The sequence below is a fragment of the Lacerta agilis genome, chromosome 7 (genome assembly GCF_009819535.1).
Source record: "Lacerta agilis isolate rLacAgi1 chromosome 7, rLacAgi1.pri, whole genome shotgun sequence".
Taxonomy (NCBI): Eukaryota; Metazoa; Chordata; class Lepidosauria; order Squamata; family Lacertidae; genus Lacerta; species Lacerta agilis.
Genome location: NC_046318.1, coordinates 72094563 through 72117331, shown reverse-complemented (window position 1 = coordinate 72117331; position 22769 = coordinate 72094563). Strand labels below are relative to the sequence as shown.

The 22769-nt window shown below is 45.8% G+C and overlaps 1 protein-coding gene across 1 annotated transcript in view; it reads right to left on the bottom strand.

Annotated features, from left to right (window-relative positions):
* The window catches only part of COL14A1 (collagen type XIV alpha 1 chain), a 133946-nt gene that overhangs the window by 68096 nt on the left and 43081 nt on the right, over window positions 1-22769 (bottom strand). The window contains exons 8-19 of the mRNA XM_033155795.1: window positions 20942-21106; window positions 20589-20750; window positions 20345-20496; window positions 18947-19076; window positions 13128-13273; window positions 10727-10856; window positions 8192-8331; window positions 6746-6872; window positions 5959-6098; window positions 4684-4816; window positions 3778-3849; window positions 2244-2395 (exon numbers count right to left, since the gene is read on the bottom strand). Of these exons, the coding sequence (XP_033011686.1) occupies window positions 2244-2395; window positions 3778-3849; window positions 4684-4816; window positions 5959-6098; window positions 6746-6872; window positions 8192-8331; window positions 10727-10856; window positions 13128-13273; window positions 18947-19076; window positions 20345-20496; window positions 20589-20750; window positions 20942-21106 (1649 nt within the window). The remainder of the gene's footprint in view (window positions 1-2243; window positions 2396-3777; window positions 3850-4683; window positions 4817-5958; window positions 6099-6745; window positions 6873-8191; window positions 8332-10726; window positions 10857-13127; window positions 13274-18946; window positions 19077-20344; window positions 20497-20588; window positions 20751-20941; window positions 21107-22769) is intronic.

Sequence of the window (22769 nt, the reverse complement as noted above, 5' to 3'; positions counted from 1 at the left end):
ACTGGCCACATCGCACATCTGGAGAGCAGCAGTACATTCTAGAACCAAACACAGAGCGCACATTGGTCTGAAGCCACACGTGACAGGAACAAATAGAAATTTCAGCTTTACAAAAATGGCAACCGTTGTCATCCTTTGATGGTGCTTTGATGGTGTTTCCTGCTTGGCAGGGGGTTGGACTGGATGGCCCTTGTGGTCTCTTCCAACTCTATGATTCTATGATCCTTGAACAACGCATTTCTACTGTTTAAAAAAGCTGGGCCGAAGATTCTCTACTGCAGGCAGGGCGACCTTGGATCTCCAGATCTTGTTGAACTCTGATCTCCCACCAGCCCAGCAAGAGCAGCCAATGGTCAGGCATGGTGAGAACTATAATCCAACAACAACTGGCAGGATACCGGTTCTTCAACCCCACTCCACAGCCAGCTCACTTAGATGCTAAATCAAGCCCAGGACTGTACCACTTCAGACTGCAGCTGGGGTCTTGCATGATTAAATGCTGGTAATTATACAATATACCATTGTTTACACACTTCTAAAAAAAAAGATTTTGGAAGTTTGCACACTTTTTTTTTACAGCCTGGGGAGGAGCACACATTGATTTGACAGACTGCTTTTTATTTTATTTTATTTTTTTAAACGCTTTCTAGCAAAGCCTCATAAAACCTAGAAGAAACTGAAACAAAAAGGGAGAGATCATCAATTAACACCCCCCTTTTGACATTTTTATTAACAAGAGCTTCCCACAAAATAGAGATCTGATTAAGACGGCAGACTGCAAGAAGAAACATGAAGCACTATTCCACGTGCGCAGCAGCGAATAATCCTTTATAGCTGCAAATGTCTGACGAGAACCTCATCAGAGCACGACAGGCTAGCAAACACAGCAGAGAGATCAAATTGCATGGTGAGTCAAGGTGGGAGAGGAAAAAACTCACATTTCACGGTTGGAATTGTAGAGTTGGAAGGGAGCACGAGGGTCATTTAGTCCAACCCCCTGCAATGCAGGAATCTTTTGCCTGATGTGGGGCTCCAACCAACGACCCTGAGATTAAGAATCTAATACTCTGCCAACTGAGCTGTACTCACATGACAGAATAAACCATTTGTTCCCGGGGGGGGGGGGGGATAAAAAGATATCATCAGCCTTACAGGTAGGTAATGTAAGGAATTCTAGAGATCTCCCTTGCGATCCTCTGGGCCTGGAACTCACTCCCTGATCCTGTACTTGTTCTCTTCACTCAAATCGCTTCTTAAAAACCCACCTTTCCATGAGAACTTTGGCTTCACCCATTAATCAATAGCCCAATTGCAACAGAGACCCCCATCTGCAATCTGCATTTAAAGCAGAATCATACCACTTGGAACAGTCATGGCAACCTCCGAAAGAATCCTGGGAACTGGAATTACTTAAGGGTGGTGAGAGTTGTTAGGAGACCTTGGACTTCCCTGGGAAGAGGGATCTGTTGCTCAACCACTCCGAGAACTGCAGGTCTGTGGCGGTGAGTAGGGAGTAGCTCTCAACACCTTTAACAAACTACAGTTCCCAAGATTCTTTGGGGGAAACCATGACCGTTTAAAGTGGCATTTGAGGAGGGATGCGGGAGGCGCTGTGGTCTAAACTGATCGGAAGGTCGGTGGTTTGAATCCCCGCGACGGGGTGAGCTCCCGTTGCTCGGTCTCAGCTCCTGCCAACCTACCGGTAGCAGTATGAAAGTATGTCAAAGTGCAAGTAGATAAATAGGTACCACTCCAGCGGGAAGGTAAACGGTGTTTCCGTGCACAGCTCTGGTTCACCAGAAGCGGCTTAGTCATGTTGGCCACATGACCCGGAAAAACTGTGTGCGGACAAACGTCGGCTCCCTCGGCCAGTAAAGCAAGATGAGTGCCACAACCCCAGAGTCGTTCACTACTTGACCTAAATGACAGGGATCCTTTACCTTTACCTTTTACACTGCTTTGAGTGCATAGTGCATGCAAGGCCCAAATTTTACTGTACTTGTTCTCCTTCGTCCCTTGTTATCCTGCCAACTTTTTGCTGCTGAAACTGCAAAATAATACATGCGCTGATGACATTGTAAGCATGTAAGTATCTATAAACTCACAAGCCACACAAGCATAATTATGTGTGAGATATATCTCAGGGCGTCTGCTAGCATTTAGCCGTTGTAGGAGAAGTCATTTGCCTCCTTGTTATGGAAACCAAGACTCCAAGCTGAGCCATACAGAAAAGTCATACCAACCGTTCTTACCGCTTCCTCACCCCGATCACCGTCAGCGGTGAGGTACGTCACCCTGAACTGACGAACGTTGTAGTCCGAGATGTCCCATTTGACTCTCAAGCTTGAGGTAGTTTCGTCGTCTATGACGAGATTTCTTATTCCTGTTCGAAAGACTGAAATGATATCAAACGTGTTTGTTTTCAAAATCTTTTTTTAAAAACTGGATTTTATTAATATCACAGAGAGTTTGGGGGCCGCACAATACCATAGCTGTCTAGCTCACGAAGACACAACAGTAAAATGCAATAATTAAGAAAGTGTGTTCTCCTTCCTAGAGAGCACGTGTTGCGGTTGGGGCCTAGCAAGACACCCTGCTGGAGTTGTGGGGTGGGACTTAATTAGCCAGCCAGGATGCTGACAGGGGTTTTTGGGGTTGTTGGGGAGAATTGTATGTTGCAAACTTTGATAGACAGTTCAGGGGTTATATATTCTGGGTGCTCGCAGCACCAGCCCCTCTTTGCTGCGTGCACCGGATCTCCCACCCGTCCCCCCCTCATTTTGTAGGTGTGCGCTTTGACCTTGCTATGCCTGTCATGGGGTCGTCTGCTTTGTGGCAGGGGCCTGGTAGGAATTTTCCCAATTGGCTGATTGGCTGTGGCCATTGGGTTTTGCCTACTGCGTAGCAATTAGTCACAACTTGTAAGGTTGGCGGTTAGGCATTGGTTATTCAATTGGTTGGTGGAGGGGAAGTGGTTGGCCGTGCCTGCCCCTCCAATGCTGCTGCTGCGCAGGGAATTCCATTAAAGGAATCCAGGGGCTCTCCATGCTTGTCCGTCCCTTGGTCATGGGTTAGGGCCACGCAAGAGCCCCTGGGAACATTAGGGGAGAGGGAGGGTCCTGGCCACCCCGACCCCAATCCTCTCCTCAATGTGTTTTCCCCTTTGCTGTCTTCCACCAGGCGGATGGAAGTCAGCCTGTCCCCTGGATGGGACTTATAGTCAAACCAATGCCTAAGCAACCACTCACATGTTGTAATTTAATAAAAAAAGTTGTGGCCAAAATTATTTGGGGGTGGGCTTGAGGACCTCTACACCCAAACATTATAAAACCATTGCAGTGCAAACATTTCCATATAACCGGCAGGGTACAGGTTCAGGTTTTAAGATCACAGGTTCTAAAAATCTAAGTGGATAATGAGGTAATCACCTGGGGCCAAAAAAAAAATCCATAAAGAATGGACCAGGTGAGCCTCTCTGAGGAGACTTTTCCATAACTGGGGTGCCACCACCGATAAGACTTTCCCCCTAAGAGCCATCAGCCACACTTCATTTGCAGGGCCTCTGAAGAGAATTTTAAGTTAGAGGCGGGGATATGTGAGGAAAATTCACATTCTGAAAATCTGTTTGAAGCATATTGGCATACTTTCTTTTCCATTTCCTTTCCTTTTTTCCACTTTTGCCAAAAAACAAATAGGCCCAATAATATTGAGGACAAAAATGGGCTGTACAAATATTTAAGATATTTTTCATCTTCTAAATAAAAACATAATTTGTACCTGCTGTTGTAGGCCGGAAAGTTGTGGTACTAGTCGTGGTGATGGTGGTCATTTCAGTAGTTGTTACTTCAACTGAAAAAAAACAACACGATATGGAACCTTTCATACGAAACATCATTTTGGCAATTGCATCTTCATGCCATTCGCATACATTTATCTACTGGCTGTGGAAATATGGGAACATTTTAGTGAATTCAACCAGGGTCATCTTTACCCGTGGGTGCAAGGGGTGCGGGGCACCCGGGCACCGAATTCTGAGGGGCGCCAGGCACCCGCCGCTGAAGTCATCTAAGCGTATCATATTGAGCTGCTATGTGGCAGCAGGGTCAGTGGCACCTATGACATGAATGTTCTCGCGCCGCCTGGGACCGAGCAATGGGAGCTCACCCTGTCGCAGGATTCGAACTGCTGACCTTCTGCTCGACTCAATGGTTTAGGCTCAGTGGTTTAGACCACAGCGCCACCCGCGTCCCTATATCCTGGCATACCAGAGGTCAGTTTTGAATGCCCAAGCTTATCTTGGAATGCATAGAAACATAGGAAGCTGCCTTTATACCGAGTCAGACCACTGATCCCTCTTGCTCAGTATTGTCTCCCAGCCTTGCCTGGAGATGCTGAGGATTGAACCTGGGACCTTCTGTGTGTAAATCAGATGCTCTACCACTGAGCTACGGAACTTCCCTAAGTGGAGAAAGAGGGAAATGCCCCCGAGAAGGTGCCAAGTGACTGCAAAGAGTCACCCCCACCCACCCACCACCCCGTGTATCAGGGAATTGTGGAACTGTGTTTTTGCAGCTCACGGGGCAGTGTTCCCACACAGACTAGAGCTATGCCATCTCCCTTTTGAGAAATTAAGCCCCTGGGGGTGGGTTGGAAGAGAAGGTTGCAGTGTTTTTCCTGTCGTACGTGTGGTCCCAAGGACAGCAATGACGTCACTTTCGCTTTCGTCATCAAAGATGGCCACCAAGGACACCTCATACTCTGTACTTGGCAGCAGGCCTTCGATCTCGTACGTGTCCACCTCTCCGCTGAGGACGATCTGAAGGAGACAGAACAGCAGGCAGAAAGACATATCACCCATCCCAGCTGCTCAGTGGATTTGTTACTCCTACATACAATTCTGGGACCTGCAATAACATGTTGCGGTGTGGATTGCTCCAGCCAGCCAGTCATGCCCATTTCCAGAATACTCCGTTCCATTTCATCGCCTCCTCCCTCCTCCAGGTATTCCATCCCCACTCCCACTCCTTAAAAAGTCTGAATTCCAAGGCCACTGAATATGCTCAGCCCTCACCGAGCTCTTTTTGGGTTTGTCCCCTCCATGCAGTTGCTCTTTCCCCCCCTCCCCTCATCATTGGTTCCCAGTATGTTTCTGGGCACAATTCAAAGTACTGGTGCTGATCTTTAAAGCCTTAAATGGCATCAGCCCAGTATACCTGAAGGAGCAGCTCCACCCCCATCGTTCAGCCCGGACACTGAGGTCCAGCTCCAAGGGTCTTCTGGTGGCTCCCTCATTGTGAGATGTGAGGTTACAGGGAACCAGGCAGAGGGCCTTCTCGGTAGTGGCGCCCTCCCATCAGATGTCAAGGAAATAAACAACTATCCGACTTTTAGAAGACATCTGAAGGCAGCCCTGTTTAGGGAAGTTTTTAATGTTTGAAGTTTTATTCTGTTTTTAATGAAAGCTGCCCAGAGTGGCTGGGGAAACCCAGCCAGATGGTCGGGGTAGAAATAATAATTTAACATTAAATATTAATATTAAAGGGTTTTTTTGTACTTCTGCAAATCCCGAGTTTTCCCCGAGCCTGCTTATAGTTCTCTCTTGTGCATGGATGTTGTTGGTTTGGCCAAAAGAGAAAGGACCAGTACAGTTGTACCTTGGAAGTCAAACAGAATCTGTTGCAGAAATCCGTTCGACTTCCAAAATGTTCGAAAACCAAAGCACGGCTTCCGATTGGCTGCAGGAAGCTCCTGCAGCCAATCGGAAGCCGTGGAAGCCCCATCGGACGTCCGGCTTCCAAAAGAACGTTCGAAAACCGGAACAGTCACTTCTGGGTTTCAATCGTTTGGGAGCCAAAACTTTCGAGAACTAGGCTGACCGAAAAACAAGGTACGACTGTGCTTGGAGCATGAGCTTGCTGTTAATATACAGGATACCATACGAGAGGTAAGAATAGTCACCTCTTCAGCTTCTTCCCCACCCAGTGGAATCCATGCCAGTCGAAGAAGAGCAACATCTGAGGATGGCAGCTTCCAGTTGACTCTGAAGCTATCTGTGGATACTTCATGTATTTCCAGATACTGGGGAGATGGGACTTTTTCTGCAAGATAGCATCACACCAGAAAGAAGACTTGTTATAAGGATTACTGAGAGGACTGAAGAGGAAGCATTATGAAAGCACTCCAAGGCACCCTATAAACGTGGTAGAATTAATTGGGGTGCATTTGTTCCATTTCCAAAAACTAGAGCAACCAAGGAGAGGAGGACAGAATCCCATGGAGTGATTTTCATTTCACTTCTTTGGCACAGGGGATTGCTTAGCCTTAAGAGGTTCAAATTTGACAGAATTGTGGGTGTTTTTTGCGGTTCAGAACACCCCAATGCAACTGAATGCTGGAAAGAAACATTTTCTGAAAGGAATTCTGAGGAGTTTACTTCATCTACATAATTTATTCAGCAAACTGGCAAAACCCAACTCGCCTCCAGCTATCCAATATTTAAATGCCTCTCTTTCTTTCTGTAGCCACCTTTAGAAGATATCGGACAAAAATGCCTATTTGCATTTCTTTTAATTTCAAGTTTCTAAACTGTCAAGTGAATGAAAAGTCGAGGGGTTATTACGTTCCTTTTTTCTTAATTTTTTTTTTAATTGCAGTGCGAGACTGTTGCAATTACTTTACTTTCCGGAAAAGCAAAGGAATATTACGGTTGTGCTTGGATAGCTTTCAGAAACGCAGCCAGACTTACTCGTGGTGAAGCTGCCAGTGAGTGCCTCAGACTGCCCTTCGTCATAGAGGGAGAAAATAGCAACAGTATACTCAGTGAGGGATGTCAGGCTCTGCAGAATGTGCGTTGAAACGCGGCCAACCTCTTCCTGAAAAATAAAAGGAGCCCCGTCAATCAGAAACCATGTGGAAAGTCCCAAGGCAGAACTCAGCTGGCTTGCACCATCTACATCAGAATGCAAAAGACGGGCTTGTATTGAGCTGTGTGAGTTTCCTAACAGCTGAAGAAAGCCTTCTAGATGCCAGAATGTACCCTTCAGTGGTTTGGCAAAAGTTTCGTGTTATAGCAAGAAACGGATTGCTTCCTTGCCCCCGCTTCAGCTACAGGGAAGAGACGAGGGAGGGAAAGGGGATGCTATACCCCTCTCATAAAATACCAGATCCTGCTGCTGAAATGGACCACCAGGGCTTGGAAGGAAGGGAGGAAGCAGAGCACCTGTACGACATGTGTTTTTAAAACAAACAAACCACAAAATGGTGTTTCTGTTTCAAGAGCCATGCAGTTGCTCCTTAACCGCCTTTGGAAAGGTCCGTCCAACCTTCCACCCACAGGGCTGGTAGCAAGGAAGAGGAAAATCTGGCATCAACGCTAACAGAAAATAAAGATGGACTCAGGGAGCAGGGGTAGAATCCAGGTTATGACATGCACGTTTTTCAAAGCCCTGAAACACATTTATCAAACAAAAATGCAGGTGTCTCCCCACTTAGGTGGGGGTTATGTTCCTGGGCATCACATATATATGTAAGTTACAGGTGGGTAGCCGTGTTGGTCTGCCATAGTCAAAACAAAATCAAAAGTTCTTTCCAGTAGCACCTTAGAGACCAACTGAGTTTGTTCTTGGTATGAGCTTTCGTGTGCATGCACACGAAAGCTCATACCAAGAACAAACTCAGTTGGTCTCTAAGGTGCTACTGGAAAGAACTTTTGATTTTGTTTTTTCATATATATGTAAAATCGCATTGGGGGGAACGTTCTAAGAAGCTGGTGAACACCATCCAATTGGTCCCTCCAAACCTCCCTTCTCAAATTCTAACTCTTCACAGTCCTCAAAGGTCAGTGCAAAGGATCATGGGATTGCAGTTAAAAATACTCCTGAGATTGCTAGCCATTTTCCTGCTCTTTCCGAGCCATTTTTGCCCCCTTTTGTGGCTTTGTGCTGTTTAAATTCATTTATTTAAATATTTCATGGCGTCTTCTGAGTTTCTAGAAGGTTATCTTGAAATTCCTTGGCATCCCTCTAGGCATGGAGCTTTCTGTAGGTCTCTGAAGTGGTTCTTACCCAAAAGAGAAGTACTAGATCTAATTACGACATCAGTAACTGGCAGATTGCAAACAGGATATAGGTATTTCATAATACATTTGCTCCTTTAAAAAAACCAAAACACCTGTTTCTAAAAATCTGCTTACCTCATTGGTTTCTGTTCCATCCGTTTTGACATACATAATCCGATAGCCTTTCACCTTTTTAGAAGCAGGATCCCATGTTACCTTTGCTGAATTGTGTCCCACATTTGAAAACATCAAGTTCTGTGGTGGGCTTAAAGGTACTGCAAAAGGTGGAGGGAAGTTCAAATTACAAAACTTTTTTTAAAAATAAAAAAACTACCGTATTCTTCCATCTACAAGACGCCCCCTATTTTTGTGTTAACAACCAATCGCCAGTCCACCCTTGGCACTATCCATGTATAAGATGCCCCCTAATTTTTGACATTATATTTTTTTTGGGGGGGGGGGAACCTAGTCTTATACACAGAAAAATACGGTATATATCTTTGGGTTAGCCTTTGGGTTGGTTTAAGTTTAACCCTGATGTTTCATTCTTTTGGTGTGGTTGGTGGGCTACTTAAAAATGAGGCTGCAGTCTAGATCAGTGTTTCCCAACCTTGGGCCTCCAGCTGTTTTTGGACTACAACTCCCATGATCCCTAGCTAGTAAGACCAGTGGTCAGGGATGATGGGAACTGTAGTCCAAAAACAGCTGGAGGCCCAAGGTTGGGAAACACTGGTCTAGATTAAATTTTAAATTGCATTTTAATCTGTATTTTCATGAACTGTTTTATGTTTTTTGTTACAGGTGGGTAGCCGTGTTGGTAGAAAGAATTTTCGATTATGTTTTTTGTTGTGATTTTATTGGTGTTAGTCGCCCTGAGCCCGGTTTGGCGGGGAAGGGCGGGGTATAAATAAATTTATTATTATTATTATTATTATTATTATTATTATTATTATTATTATTATCTTAAACATGTAGAAAGAAAAAACACATTGAAAAGAAAACATGAACTCCACATGCTTGAATTCAAGCTGAATGAGTCCCAATGACTTCAATGGAAGTCAGCAATCATTCCAACAGCTGGTATGTAATCAGCCCCTGGGAATGTTTTCGGACTGTCAAAATGTCCAAGTTGCATGCTTTTTTTCTCCCCGTCGCAGGGATTCGAACCGCCGACCTTCTGATCGGCAAGCCCTGGGCTCTGTGGTTTAACCCACAGCGCCACTGTATTACCCCCTCGGGGGGAAAAACCACAGTCTCACAAGGCTGTATTGTTTACATTTTTAAACTTCTTTTCCTTGCACACATTTGTAACGTTGCATGCAACTCGCTCTCTGATTTCATGACTACATGTTTACCAGCATAAGCTGTTTTGAAGGGAAAAGTCTGGATCCTTTCATAACACAACAGAAAAACGTGCCAGCTGAGGAACTTCTGGCTTAAGACACAATTTTCTAGGGAAACGTTCAGCACAAGCCATGCGAAAATGAAAACATTGGATTGGCATGAAATCAAAGAGACAGCACATGAGATATTTCCGCTGGAACTGTGCCTTATATGTTATTACACACGTGTAATAACAAGGACATAAGGAGTTTCACATGAACCTTCCCCATGAATTGAAAGAGCACATGATGGGGATCGGGGGCCTGAGTGGTCTAGCCAGGGCTAACCCCTATCATTAGGCAAATTGAAATGACTGCCTCAGGCAGCAGATGCTCGGAGGAAGAAGCAATCACTTTAAAGGCCCCTGACCATTCCTGACCATTCCTGACCATGTGATGGACGAGAGAGCAATGTATGGGACCCAGCCTGCCTAGCCACTCCAGACTGTCATGTTTGTTTCAGGTGCAGTGGTGTAAGAACTGCTAGCCCAATCGGATTCTTTATAAGGAATGGGGAGGGGTGCTACCTTCTGGAGAACGGCTGCCAATCAGTCCAGAGAATACGGAGTTAGATGGACCAAGGATGTGACTCAGCACAAGGCAGAGTCTGTGTTCCAGCATGGGGGGCAAAAAAATATTTTCATGGAGAGTAAAATTAGCAGGAAAATGCTCTTCAATATCTTAAAACTAAGGTAAAGGTAAAGGTTAAAGGGACCCCTGACCATTAGGTCCAGTCGCGGATGACTCTGGTGTTGCGGCGCTCAACTCGCTCTATAGGCCGAGGGAGCCAGCGTACAGCTTCCGGGTCATGTGGCCAGCATGACTAAGCCGCCTCTGGCAAACCAGAGCAGCGCACTGAAACGCCGTTGACCTTCCCGCCGGAGCGGTACCTATTTATTTACTTGCACTTTGACGTGCTTTCGAACTGCTAGGTTGGCAGGAGCAGGGACTGAGCAAAAGGAGCTCACCCCGTCGCAGGGATTTGAACCGCCGACCTTCTGATCGGCAAGCCCTAGGCTCTGTGGTTTAACCCACAGTGCCACCTGCGTCCCCATCTTAAACCTAAATACAAACAAAAAGAAGCAATGCATTGTGGTTACTTTGTTCTACTCCATCATAACCATCATTTTGGTGGTTCTGGGGGATATTCATAGATGGTGCCCACCTGCCTTCCCTAAACAACGCCTGTGGGACTGAATACTCTCCACCAGAGTTTAATGACAGAAATTCATTTTCAAACACGCGAATCTCTCCTAGAGTTTTGCTCCTGGAGCACTGAATCACCTACATGTTGTTTCTTGTCCTGTAAGCGGGTCGCTGGCTTCCTCTCCAAACATTGCGTAAACTGTGACTGTGTATTCTGTGTTGGGCAGAAGACCCTCCAGTTCAATGTCTGTCGAGCTTTCTCCAATTTTCATCTGCGGATGAAACAAAGCGAAGGTTCATCATATATAAACCAATGAAGCAGCATAAAAAGGGGGGAGGAAAGGCCTTATTCCTCAAGGGGAGGGGCAGTGGCGGAGCTTCATGCTCCGGCACCAGGGGGCAGAGAGCGGGCAGGGGCCGCGCTCGGGCGCAGCCCACAGGGGCAATGCGCCCAGCGCGGGCAGGGGGCAGCTGTGATGGCACCCCACCGGGATCACATTGCCGGGGGCGGTGCGCTCCCCCAACACTCCTCTTCCTCTGCGACTGGGGAGGGGAGAGCCCTTATTTATTTAGTCAATTTTGGGTGCTTGAAATTCTCCTCTGCAAAGCCAAGTAAGGAGGGCGTGGAAACACGGATCCAAAACTCTTGGGAGAAAAATCGCAAATGGGCCGAGGTGCGTTATGGGGGAAATGTTAAACACCCCTTTTTCTGCCACTTCCCCTTATAAATCGCTGCCTCCTGATACAGTTTTGCAGAGGAGGAGGAGCAGCAACTGAGGTTTGAATATATGAAATTGAGGAAGAACATACAAGGCCAGCCTTGCGATGCATGAGGGTGAGGAAATCTGCCTCAGGGAGCAGTACGAAGATGGAGAAAGAGACAGGGGAAGGTGGTAACCGGTGTCTTAATGGTACAACGAGACTTCTGAAAGTGTTGGCTTTATCCAGAGGTGGGAGTACCATTTGGGATCTGGTCTTGAGTCAGAACCAGGTACATGTTGTACTGCCCACAGAGACACAGGGCAATGGTTCGTTTTAAGGACTAGAAACAACCACCCAGCATACAGGTGAGAGGAGGAGGAGAAGGAGACCCCTCCTCTGCACAAAAGGCCTCAAGGTTCCTCTTGTGAGACTGCGGTTGTTGTTGCAACAATAAAAGAAAACACACCTCAAAATGGCAGCTGGAATAAGATGGCTATGGAGATGGCAGCTATGATTAGTGTATTTAAGAATTATTTCCATAGGGCGAGGTTTAGTTACCGCTAACGCAGTTTGCAATTTGAAGTGAGTCTTTCTGTCCCCTTGAGCTTCTTCACTGGGTGTAGTAGTAGTAATAATAAAGACTGACTTATTTGTTGAAAATCACTGCCTATAGGGTGAGGTTCTCGAGCTTGCTGATTTCAGCAAGTTTTCATTGAAAGGGGGTACATGCCCATAGCTACAGATCATGGAAAGAACAAAGCACAAGTCTATGTGAGCTCTCTACACCCTTAGAGCCTTGCATGCCTTTGCATGCTGTTATGTCTCCTTCTCTGAATGGGAATAAATGCCATTTCAAACACACAAACTGAGCAAAGGGGCAGGTTTTGTTCACCAAGTCAAGAAAATGCATGCTGGTTCTGACAATGGAGGGAAGGATCTGTAGATTTCAGTCCTCGCAGTTTCTCATTCTGCTGATCTTAAATTCAACTCTTTACATTTTGCAGCTATTTGTGATTTTCCCACCCCTTTTAAAAAAAAATCCTAATGAAAATCCATCAGCATTTCAATGCAGTTTTATCCTAATGAATACATTTTATATGCTGCCTTGGCTAATGTGAAACATTTCTGCAAATAATTTACCCTGATTCGATGCATTTCAGTTTGCTATTTTCCATAAATTCTTTATTTTTATGTACACTTTCCACTAATATATACATTGTTGTTGTTTTTTTGTAAGCACTGTTCGGCTGGAAAACTGCACCGCAAAATTCAGATGTGTGTGAATTTCAAGGGATAGCTGTGCTTCGGTTCACATGTAGTTTCAGAAAGTGCAAATTATTTGGGGGGGGGTGGCTTTAAATGGGTAATGAATCAATACTCTCCTCTGTCTCTAATTCTGACTAAATCTTAGAAATTACCAAGGGCCAAACAACATGTTTAGTGCATAGAAGGCAGCTACCTCTTCGGTTTTTCTTTAATTGATTAATTAATTAATTACAGGTGTGTGTGGGGGGGGTGGTTCTCAGTGCTAATTGTGAGCACAGCAAGCTGGGAGGAGAGGAGTTTTACCTGTCTACACATCCTGCTTTTAGAAGAACATGTAAGTCCTAATAAAGTGTTCTGGGGAGGCAGTTAAACTTTTCAAGAAAATAAGCACACACTTTGATGAGAAGATTCATCATGTTCTTAGAATCATAGAGTTGGAAGGGCCCGCAATGGTCATCTAATCCAACCCCCTGCAATGTAGGAATCTTTTGCCCAACGTGGAACTCGAACCCATGACCTTATTCCACGAACATTCATATTCCACGAACATCTCTTCTGGTTGATGCCAAGCTCACCTCCTTTTCATCTGCAGCCAGCCCATCCGTTAGAGGAGCGTACAGAATCATATAGCCGGTCGCACCGGCTACCCTGTTCCATTTTACTCTCATGCTGCTGTGAGACACGTCATACAGCTCCAGATCTGATGCCATTGGCAAGGCGACTGCAGGGGGTGGGAAACAATATACAGTTACTTAGAGGAGAGCAGCTGAAATAAAAATTATTCTCTAAATTCAATGCTTTCTTTGTCAGGAATGAACAACCAACTTTGTTTGAACACTGCTGACCAGGACGAGCTGCAGCAAATTATTGATGCAAGGACTTTAAGATGAATGAGGCACAAAATAGCTTATTTCTTTTGTGCTGCTACTATATGCATGGGACCAATAAAGTTGTGGCCTTACTTTGCCTATTAACCTAAAATAATGTGTCCTTGTGTCTTATTTAACTCTATGCGGGTGGTGGGTCCTCAACTCACAAGTGCAGATTTTGAAGGATGGATGCTTCATATTGCTTTGGAAAGTGTGAATCTCATATATTCTCATTTAAATGCCAACTAAATCCAATTTCACGCACATACCCCATCCCAAGGTCATATTTGCTTCAGGTGCTCTGGAGGGTCTCCCATGAAGTTATTATTGACCACTTCTCTCTACACAAGGGCAGGGAACCTGTGGCTCTCCAGATGTTCTTGGACTTCCAAGTCTCAATAGCCTCAGCCAGCACAGCCAATGGTCAGAACTGATGAGATTCGGAGTCCAGCAATATCTAGAGGGTCAGAGTTTTTCCATCCCTGGTCTGAACACCCCACCAACAACACCAAGCATGCACTTATCTTTAATATTTTCCATGTCTCTAACGCTCATGGCATGAATTAATTTATCTCCACAGCTGGCCGCGCTGTTCAGTCAAGATTTCATTTCCTGCAACCTACACACAAATGTGTGGGTTTTCATATTTGCTGTTTGTTTAAATCTGTCACCATCTTCCAACGAGGTCAAATATGTAAACTATATTTCCCCCCGCAAACTCCCAAAGGCAGCATATATATATATATATATATATATATATATATATATATATATATATATATATATATATATGAAATGCAGTGATTAATTATTTGCACATTTCAAGAGTATTGCTTTATGACACTCAAGCAAAGATTTGTTAAAACGGTACTTGGAGACATTCAGCCTTGGGCAGTTGTGCGATCAGTTCTGAAAAATGTATAGGGCTGGGCTTAGTCAGAACTTGAAAAGTGACTTTGAAAGTGCGCCAGGTGCTATGGGATGTGATGTTACTGCGTCAGTATGCGGCAATATTACCATGGAGTTACTCATTAACCAAATCCTGACTGGGATGGATCACATCCTGGCCTATACGTAACTTAATTCTTATGCAGTGCAATCCAATGTATGTCAACTCAGGAGTAAGTCCCACTGGGAACAATCGAGCCCATTCCCAAAGAAGCATACATAGCATTGATGCCCTAGTGCAATAATTTCCAGTGTTGGGGCACATGAGTGCGGCGTGACCTGCCAGCATGCTGTGATAAATGACAACCCAAATAATCCACCTGCACAGATGTTGCCCGCAGTGTCTCTGTATGATTCACTGCTCCTCCCTCGGTGGGAGGCATTTCTGTTGTGTCACTGCTTCAGGTGTGATTGGATTGAGAGATGCAACTGAGTGAGGTATAGCTAAAAAAAGTAAAGGACCCCTGGATGGTTAAGTCTAATTGAATTTGACTATGGGGTGCATCGTATGTATCCATCCTTAAAGAAATCATCCCTGAGTGCTCACTGGAAGGACAGATCCTGAAGCTGAGGCTCCAATACTTTGGCCACCTCATCAGAAGAGAAGACTCCCTGGATAAGACCCTGATGTTGGGAAAGATGGAGGGCACAAGGAGAAGGAGACAACAGAGGACGAGATGGTTGGACAGTGTTCTCGAAGCTACTAGCATGAGTTACAGGTGGGTAGCCGTGCTGGTCTGCCATAGTCGAAACAAAATAGAAAATTCTTTCCAGTAGCACCTTAGAGACCAACTGAGTTTGTTCTTGGTATGAGCTTTCGTGTGCATGCACACTTCTTCAGATACACTGAAACAGAAGTCACCAGATCCTTAAATATAGTGAGGGAGTGGGGAGGGGTATTACTCAGAGGGTGGTGGGAATGGGTGATCAGCTGTAAAAGATCTCAAAGTAGCTGTCTTAATACAAAGAAATTTCAGAAATAGAAAGGAAAGAGAAGTGGCTGAATTGCAACTAATCACCAAACTTAGAACCATGGAGAAACCTGGTCTGAACAAAGACATTGGATTCTTATCTCATTACACTTAACAAAGCTATCTTTAGCCATCTCACCCCTTGCCTTTCCCTGCAAGACTAATTGCAGCCGTTAAGAGTCGTCAACAGGTTTTCCACACCTATCAGCTGATCACCCATTCCCACCACCCTTCTGAGTAATACCCCTCCCCACTCCCTCACTATATTTAAGGATCTGGTGACTTCTGTTTCAGTGTATCTGAAGAAGTGTGCATGCACACGAAAGCTCATACCAAGAACAAACTCAGTTGGTCTCTAAGGTGCTACTGGAAAGAATTTTCTATTTTGTTTCTACTAGCATGAGTTTGACCAAACTGCGGGAGGCAATGGAAGACAGGAGTGCCTGGCGTGCTCTGGCCCATGGGGTCACGAAGAGTCAGACACGATTAATGACAAATGGGGTGCGGCGCTCATCTCTGCTTTCAGGCCAAGGGAATTGGTGTTTCTCCACAGACAGCTTTCTGGGTCATGTGGCCAGCATGACTAAACTGCTTCTGGCACAATGGGACACCATGACGGAAGCCAGAGCACACAGAAACGCCATTTACTTTCCTGCCACAGCAGCACCTATTTATCTACTCTCACTGGCATGCTTTCAAACTGCTAGGTTGGCAGGAGCTGGGACAGAGCAACGGGAGCTCACCCTCATCACAAGGATTTGAACCGCCGACATTACGATTGGTAAGCCCAAGAGGCTCAGTGGTTTAGACCACAGCGCCACCGCGTCCCTGTGAGGGCAGAGTATACGCTCAGAGGTAGACCACCTTCTTTTCAGGCTCACTCCTGAAATGTCATTGAATGGCATTTCCCATTAAAGGTTTGGCTAGCAGATGATGGGCCCCAGAGCTTCTGCCAGTCACAGGAGACACAGGCCTTCATTTGTAGGCAGATTCTTTTGAGGTTTGCACCGAGGAAGCAGCAAGATGCAGAGAATCATAGAATCATAGAGTTGGAAGAGACCACAAGGGCCACCCAGTCCAACCCCCTGCCAAGCAGGAAACACCATCAAAGCATTCCTGACAGATGGCTGTCAAGCCTCTGCTTAAAGACCTCCAAAGAAGGAGACTCCACCACACTCCTTGGTAGCAAATTCCACTGCCGAACAGCTCTCACTGTCAGGAAGTTCTTCCTAATGTTTAGGTGGAATCTTCTTTCTTGTAGTTTGAATCCATTGCCCCGTGTCCGCTTCTCTGGAGCAGCAGAAAACAACCTTTTGCCCTCCTCTATATGACATCCTTTTATATATTTGAACATGGCTATCATATCACCCCTTAACCTTCTCTTCTCCAGGCTAAACATACCCAGCTCCCTAAGCCGTTCCTCATAAGGCATCGTTTCCAGGCCTTGGACCATTTTGGTTGCCCTCTTCTGGACACGTTCCAGCTTGTCAGTATCCTTCTTGAACTGTGGTGCCCAGAACTGGACACAGTATTCCAGGTGAGGTCTGACCAGAGCAGAATATAGTGGTACTATTACCTCCCTTGATCTAGACGCTATACTCCTATTGATGCAGCCCAGAATTGCATTGGCTTTTTTAGCTGCTGCATCACACTGTTGACTCATGTCAAGTTTGTGGTCTACCAAGACTCCAAGATCCTTTTCACATGTACTGCTCTCAAGCCAGGTGTCACCCATCCTGTATTTGTGCCTTTCATTTTTTTTTGCCCAAGTGTAGAATCTCTCGCATCCAGCTGCCCCCATAAAGCAGCGGTATTCGTCAAAACTGCTTTTTCCAAAAAAAAGAAAAGAAACCGAAGAAATATAAAACTGGGTTCGTAGATAAGAGCATGTCAAGACGCAAACCTCTTAAAAGCATCTGTGGCATCCCTAAAGATATGGTGCTTAAGCATAAATAAAAGAGTCTTCTGCATGCTGCTTGGAATGCTGAGAGCACACACACTTCTAGAAATACCATGCTAGGCACAAGCACCACATAATTACTCCTTCCTGGGTGATAGCTGAGGATTGGCGCCAGGTATGGAAGCAGACCTTCCATTCCCTTACTCACACAACCTAGAATCAATCGGCAGAGAAGGAAGCTCTTATCAGGAGGCCTGCTGGTTTGTGTCTGGAGGATTAATCTCACTAGTCAGCAACAAGCAACAAGATAAAAGCTGAAACCCAAGGACAGGTGTGCTTTTCTTGAGCGAAAGCACACAGAGGCTGCAATCCAGTGCATATTTACTTAGGAGTAAGTCCTACTGAACTGTATGGGACTTGGCATAGGCCTAGGCTGGTCAAGTGAGGCTTCGTGGTCGATTCTGGCCTCTTGTTCTTAGCGCAGAAACCAGAGGGTAGGAACTCGTAATGGAAATGTGGGTTTTGGTTAATGTGGATTCAACATTCTCATCGCAAGCCAACTGGAACAAGAAACACTTTAAGCATGGTGAAAAGTCAAACTGAGTCCAGAGCTACAAGCTTGGGGTTCTTTTGACAGCAAGGTTAATTGTGGTTAATTTTACAAGCACTTTTTTGCAAGGGGTGGCTCTTAAATGAAACAGACTTCACCTGAAAACAAAGAAGTTACTATGCCAGACAAAACAGTTCATATGCTAACAATTTTCCTGATGCAGAAGCTTTTAGGTTATTCCCAGAGGGGTCTATCTCATGCAAGTACCACTCTATTTGAAAGGAAGGTGGTCGGATCCCAATGAATGGGCTTTGCTGCCTCATTAAGAAAGTAAAGTATTTGCTCTGACATGACAGGATTGCCTCTGAATCCCCGCCGATAACTTTTCTTGAGAGAGCACCCATCGCCTGTTCAGATTTCACATTTTAAAAGCAGCATTATGTAGCCTGACCATGGGAGAGGGGGGCACCTTCACAGGTAAACTTATCCAAAGGAGAATGACAGGAGGAAGGAAACAGCAGCAGCAGCAGCCCAAAAGACATGGAAAGAAGCAAACTTTCAAATCTGATGCGGTATCAGACACAGGTTTTAACCTATGCTGGCTTCCCATAAGGCGTCTGGTTGGCCACCGGGAGAACAGGATGCTGCACTAGATGGGCCACTGGCCTGATCCAGCAGGTTCTTCTCATGCTCTTAAACCTGGCGTTACCAAATGTACTGGAAGCATTGCAGAAACCCTGTTCAGGTGTTCTAAATCCCTCATGCAATGAATGAAAGAGAGAGAGAATGAGAACCAAGGTACTATCTCCATCAACCAAATACATTCCTATCACCCTCCACCAGCTGGAGGGAGATCTTTTGAAGTGGGGAGCCTGTTTTGAAACCCATGGAAGCTATCTCTACATGCATCCCATAACCTGGATTTTCCAAGCAGAGCAGGCTTTCCACTGCAGATGTTTGCCTCTAACTTGTGGAGGGTATTCGGGAGGGCAATGGGGGAAGGGGGGCGGGAGGCAGGCACAGCTAGTGAATTGCCAGTGTTCTGTCTCATCACATCAAAGGTTTAGAATGCCTGGTTAAGGCCGAAAGAATCCAGCGCTTCGACACAGCTCAGGAACAGATATGCACCGACTCTTTGTTCTGTTCCATTACTTACGCGTAGTTTCAGTACCCCGGAGGCCCTCGCTGGCAGAAGTAATGTATATGGCGAAAACAGCTATCTGGTATTCGGTTAGAGACATCAGGTTTTTCAGCACTGCCGTTGAAGCGCTGCCATGCACAACCACCTGTAGGATGAGACAGACCAAATCAAATCAAGCTTCCCCCCCCCCCAAAAAAAATCATACCAAATCAGGCTTTTCTCCTTTGCTTGGAAATGAGCCTTAACGCGAGTCCAGGAGAAAGAGAAATGACAGGTGAAAGAAGGAGAATGCCAGTTGATTAAAGGGTAAAGGTAAAGGGACCCCTGACCATTAGGTCCAGTCGCAGACGACTCTGGGGTTGTGGCACTCATCTCGCTCTATAGGCCGAGGGAGCTGGCGTACAGTTTCCGGGTCATGTGGCCAGCATGACTAAGCCGCTTCTGGCGAAACCAGAGCAGTGCATGGAAATGCAGCCAATCCCTTGGCAACGCCTCCCCCAGGTGGGATTGGACGGTTAACTGGGGGAAGCGGAGACCCAAGGTATCCCTTCTGGGGGAGGGCACAGCCAGCTGAACTACCAGGTGTTGCCCAGGAATTCAGGGGGCTGCGCGCAACCACACAAACGTTGCCCCCCATTTGATGTGGGGAGCGGTCATTATTTACTTGCACTTTGACGTGCTTTCGAACTGCTAGGTTGGCAGGAGCAGGGACTGGGCAATGGGAGCTCACCCCGTTGCAGGGATTCGAACCGCCGACCTTCTGATCGGCAAGCCCTAGGCTCTGTGGTTTAACCCACAGCGCCACCCATGTCCCTATGCCAGTTGATTAGCAGTCACTAAAGATTTCCACCTTTCCCCCAAAGAGTCCTCTACTCATGCCCTGCCCAAAATAGAGGCATCCCATAACCCACAAGTGTCCCAGAAAAAGGGGGCATCCTGTTTTCTCATGCGAGAGCATGGCAGCTGTTTTAGGTGCCAAAGTCTCACCCCAAAAAAGCCATGAAGTCTAACAGATTGATTAGGCCAAAAGCAGATAAATTGAGCCTGCTTGTAGGCTTCCTGCAGACACCTTGAGTGGCCACAGGATGTTTGATTACATAGAATAGTAGTTCTCAACCTTGGGTCCCCAGATGTTTTTGGCCTACAACTCTCATCAACCCTAGCTAGCAAGACTAGTGGTCAGGGATGATGGGAGTTGTAGTCCAACATTTGGGGACCCAAGGTTGAGAAAGGCTGACACAGAAGGATGTCTTGGCCAACTTCATCAAGGCTATTGTTAGGATTTTCTAAGGTGGCAAATTCCATCTCTCTCTCTCTCTCTCTCTCTCTCTCTCTCTCACACACACACACACACACACACACACACACACACATTCAGATGATTAAGTGCATGAGCATTCATTGCACCATTACCTCCTCTGGCTGTCCTCCTCTTGTGGGGTAGTAGACAACTCTGTATTTCTCCACTTTGCCTGGCGCATGAGTCCAACTCACACGGAACCCTCTGGCTGTCACCTCGGACGTGACCAAATCTGTCGGAGCCCCCAGAGTGGCTACCAAAGTTCCTAAGTTTTAGGCAATGAAAAACAACCATTTTAACCGCATGAAATGGAACACGGGCTACTCGTTGTGCTCTGTCGTAAGTTTCCTCATTTACCTTTGATCTCCTTTTCCTGTTCTTCAACTCTCGAGCACACAGTCTTGGTAAGACCTTCCACAATGGAGTTCATGAAGCTAAAGTCGGCAACATTGTAGACATGAGTGCTGTCTGGTTCAGAGGCGATTTCCTTCAGTTCATTTTCGTCGGCATTCTTTACACCTAGCATTGGAAGAAATGCCACAAGTTGCAAGCCTCGATTCAGTGAGAGTTCTCACATTGACACTCTGGATTCCCAGCCATCGCCCAAAATTCCCACTGTGAGAACAGAATACTGAACAGGATGGGTCTTTAGCCTGTTCCAATGAGAGAAAACACTTTCCACAGCTAATCAACAAGACAAGAATACACACCAATAGCAAACAATTCAATGCCGGCGTCTTTCAGGTTTTTGGCAGGCGGGATGACATCATCTTGGGATTTCCCATCAGTGATCAATATACCGATTTTGGGGACCCCGGGTCTTGCACCTGCTTCAGGCTTAAAGCTGTTTTCCAAAATAAAAGTTAAGGCAAGGCCTGTGTGGAAAAAAAGAGAGAGGAAAGTTTTACCCGAATTGACCATATATAGAGAGTTAAAAGCTGGTTGTTACATGGATTGATAGCAAATAGCCCAGAATACCTGGCTCATGTTTCCACAGTGGGAGCTAATGGTTAATTGATATAGCTGGGATTGTCACTGTGTTTAAATGAGATGCTGGAAAAGATGGTGCCCTCCCTCTATGGCAGGGGTTGGAAGATGTTACAGGACTTCAGCTCCTATCAGCCACAGCCAGTTATTGGATTGTTGAAAGAAAGAACATTGAATATTTCCAATGTGAAGGTCCAAGTACAACTTCATGCTCAGCCAGAATGACCAGCAGCTACTTCTCAGTGTAACTTACCTCACAGTTATAAGGATAAGGGGTGTATGGTGGGTTATGCTTGGAGGCATCTGCACTATGTCGTGCGGGTGCCTGGTTATCGTCTTCCAAAGCAACTACTCTATTGCGAACTTAAAAATGGAAAGCGTAATGCTGATGGTCAACAAAAGAGGTTCAAAGACGCTCTCAAGGCAAATCTTTAAAAAATGCAGTATAAACACCGACAACTGGGAAACATTGGCTTGCAAGCGCTTCATAGAATCATAGAATCATAGAGTTGGAAGAGACCATAAGGGCCATCCAGTCCAACCCCCTGCCAAGCAGGAAACACCATCAAAGCATTCCTGACAGATGGCTGTCAAGCCTCCGCTTAAAGACCTCCAAACAAGGAGACTCCACCACACTCCTTGGCAGCAAATTCCACTGTCGGACAGCTCTTACTGTCAGGAAGTTCTTCCTAATGTTTAGGTGGAATCTTCTTTCTTGTAGTTTGAATCCATTGCCCCGTGTCCGCTTCTCTGGAGCAGCAGAAAACAACCTTTCACCCTCCTCTATATGACATCCTTTGATATATTTGAACATGGCTATCATATCACCCCTTAACCTTCTCTTCTCCAGGCTAAACATACCCAGCTCCCTAAGCCGTTCCTCATAAGGCATCGTTTCCAGGCCTTTGACCATTTTGGTTGCCCTCCTCTGGACACGTTCCAGCTTGTCAGTATCCTTCTTGAACTGTGGTGCCCAGAACTGGACACAGTATTCCAGGTGAGGTCTGACCAGAGCGGAATACAGTGGCACTATTACTTCCCAGTTGGAGAACAGCCTTTACCAAAGGTGTCATGGGCTTTGAAGACGCTCAAACTCAGGACAAAAGGGAGAAATGTGCTAAGAGGAAGGCACGCTTGGCAAACCCTCACTGTGATCAACTCCCGCCTGGAAACCCATGTCCCCACTGTGGAGGGACGTGTGGATCCAGAATTAGCCTCCACAGTCACTTATGGACTCACTATTAAAACCGTGTTCATGGAAGACAATCTTACTCGGCTACGAGTGATCACCAAAGAAGAAGGAGGTGCTTGGAGGAATAGCTGGGCACAGATATATTTTTATATGCACCCATCTGCTGTTAAAGACAAATGAAGCGGATGATCATTGTTCCATCTAGCTCAATATTGTCTTCTGCACTGACCAGTAGTGACTCAGAGTTTCAGGCAGGAGCTTTCCAAGTCTCACTTGGAGATGCTGGGACCATATGCATGCATTCTTATTATTACTGATTTATTGATTTCATTTATGAATTGTTTCCTATGACGCATCAG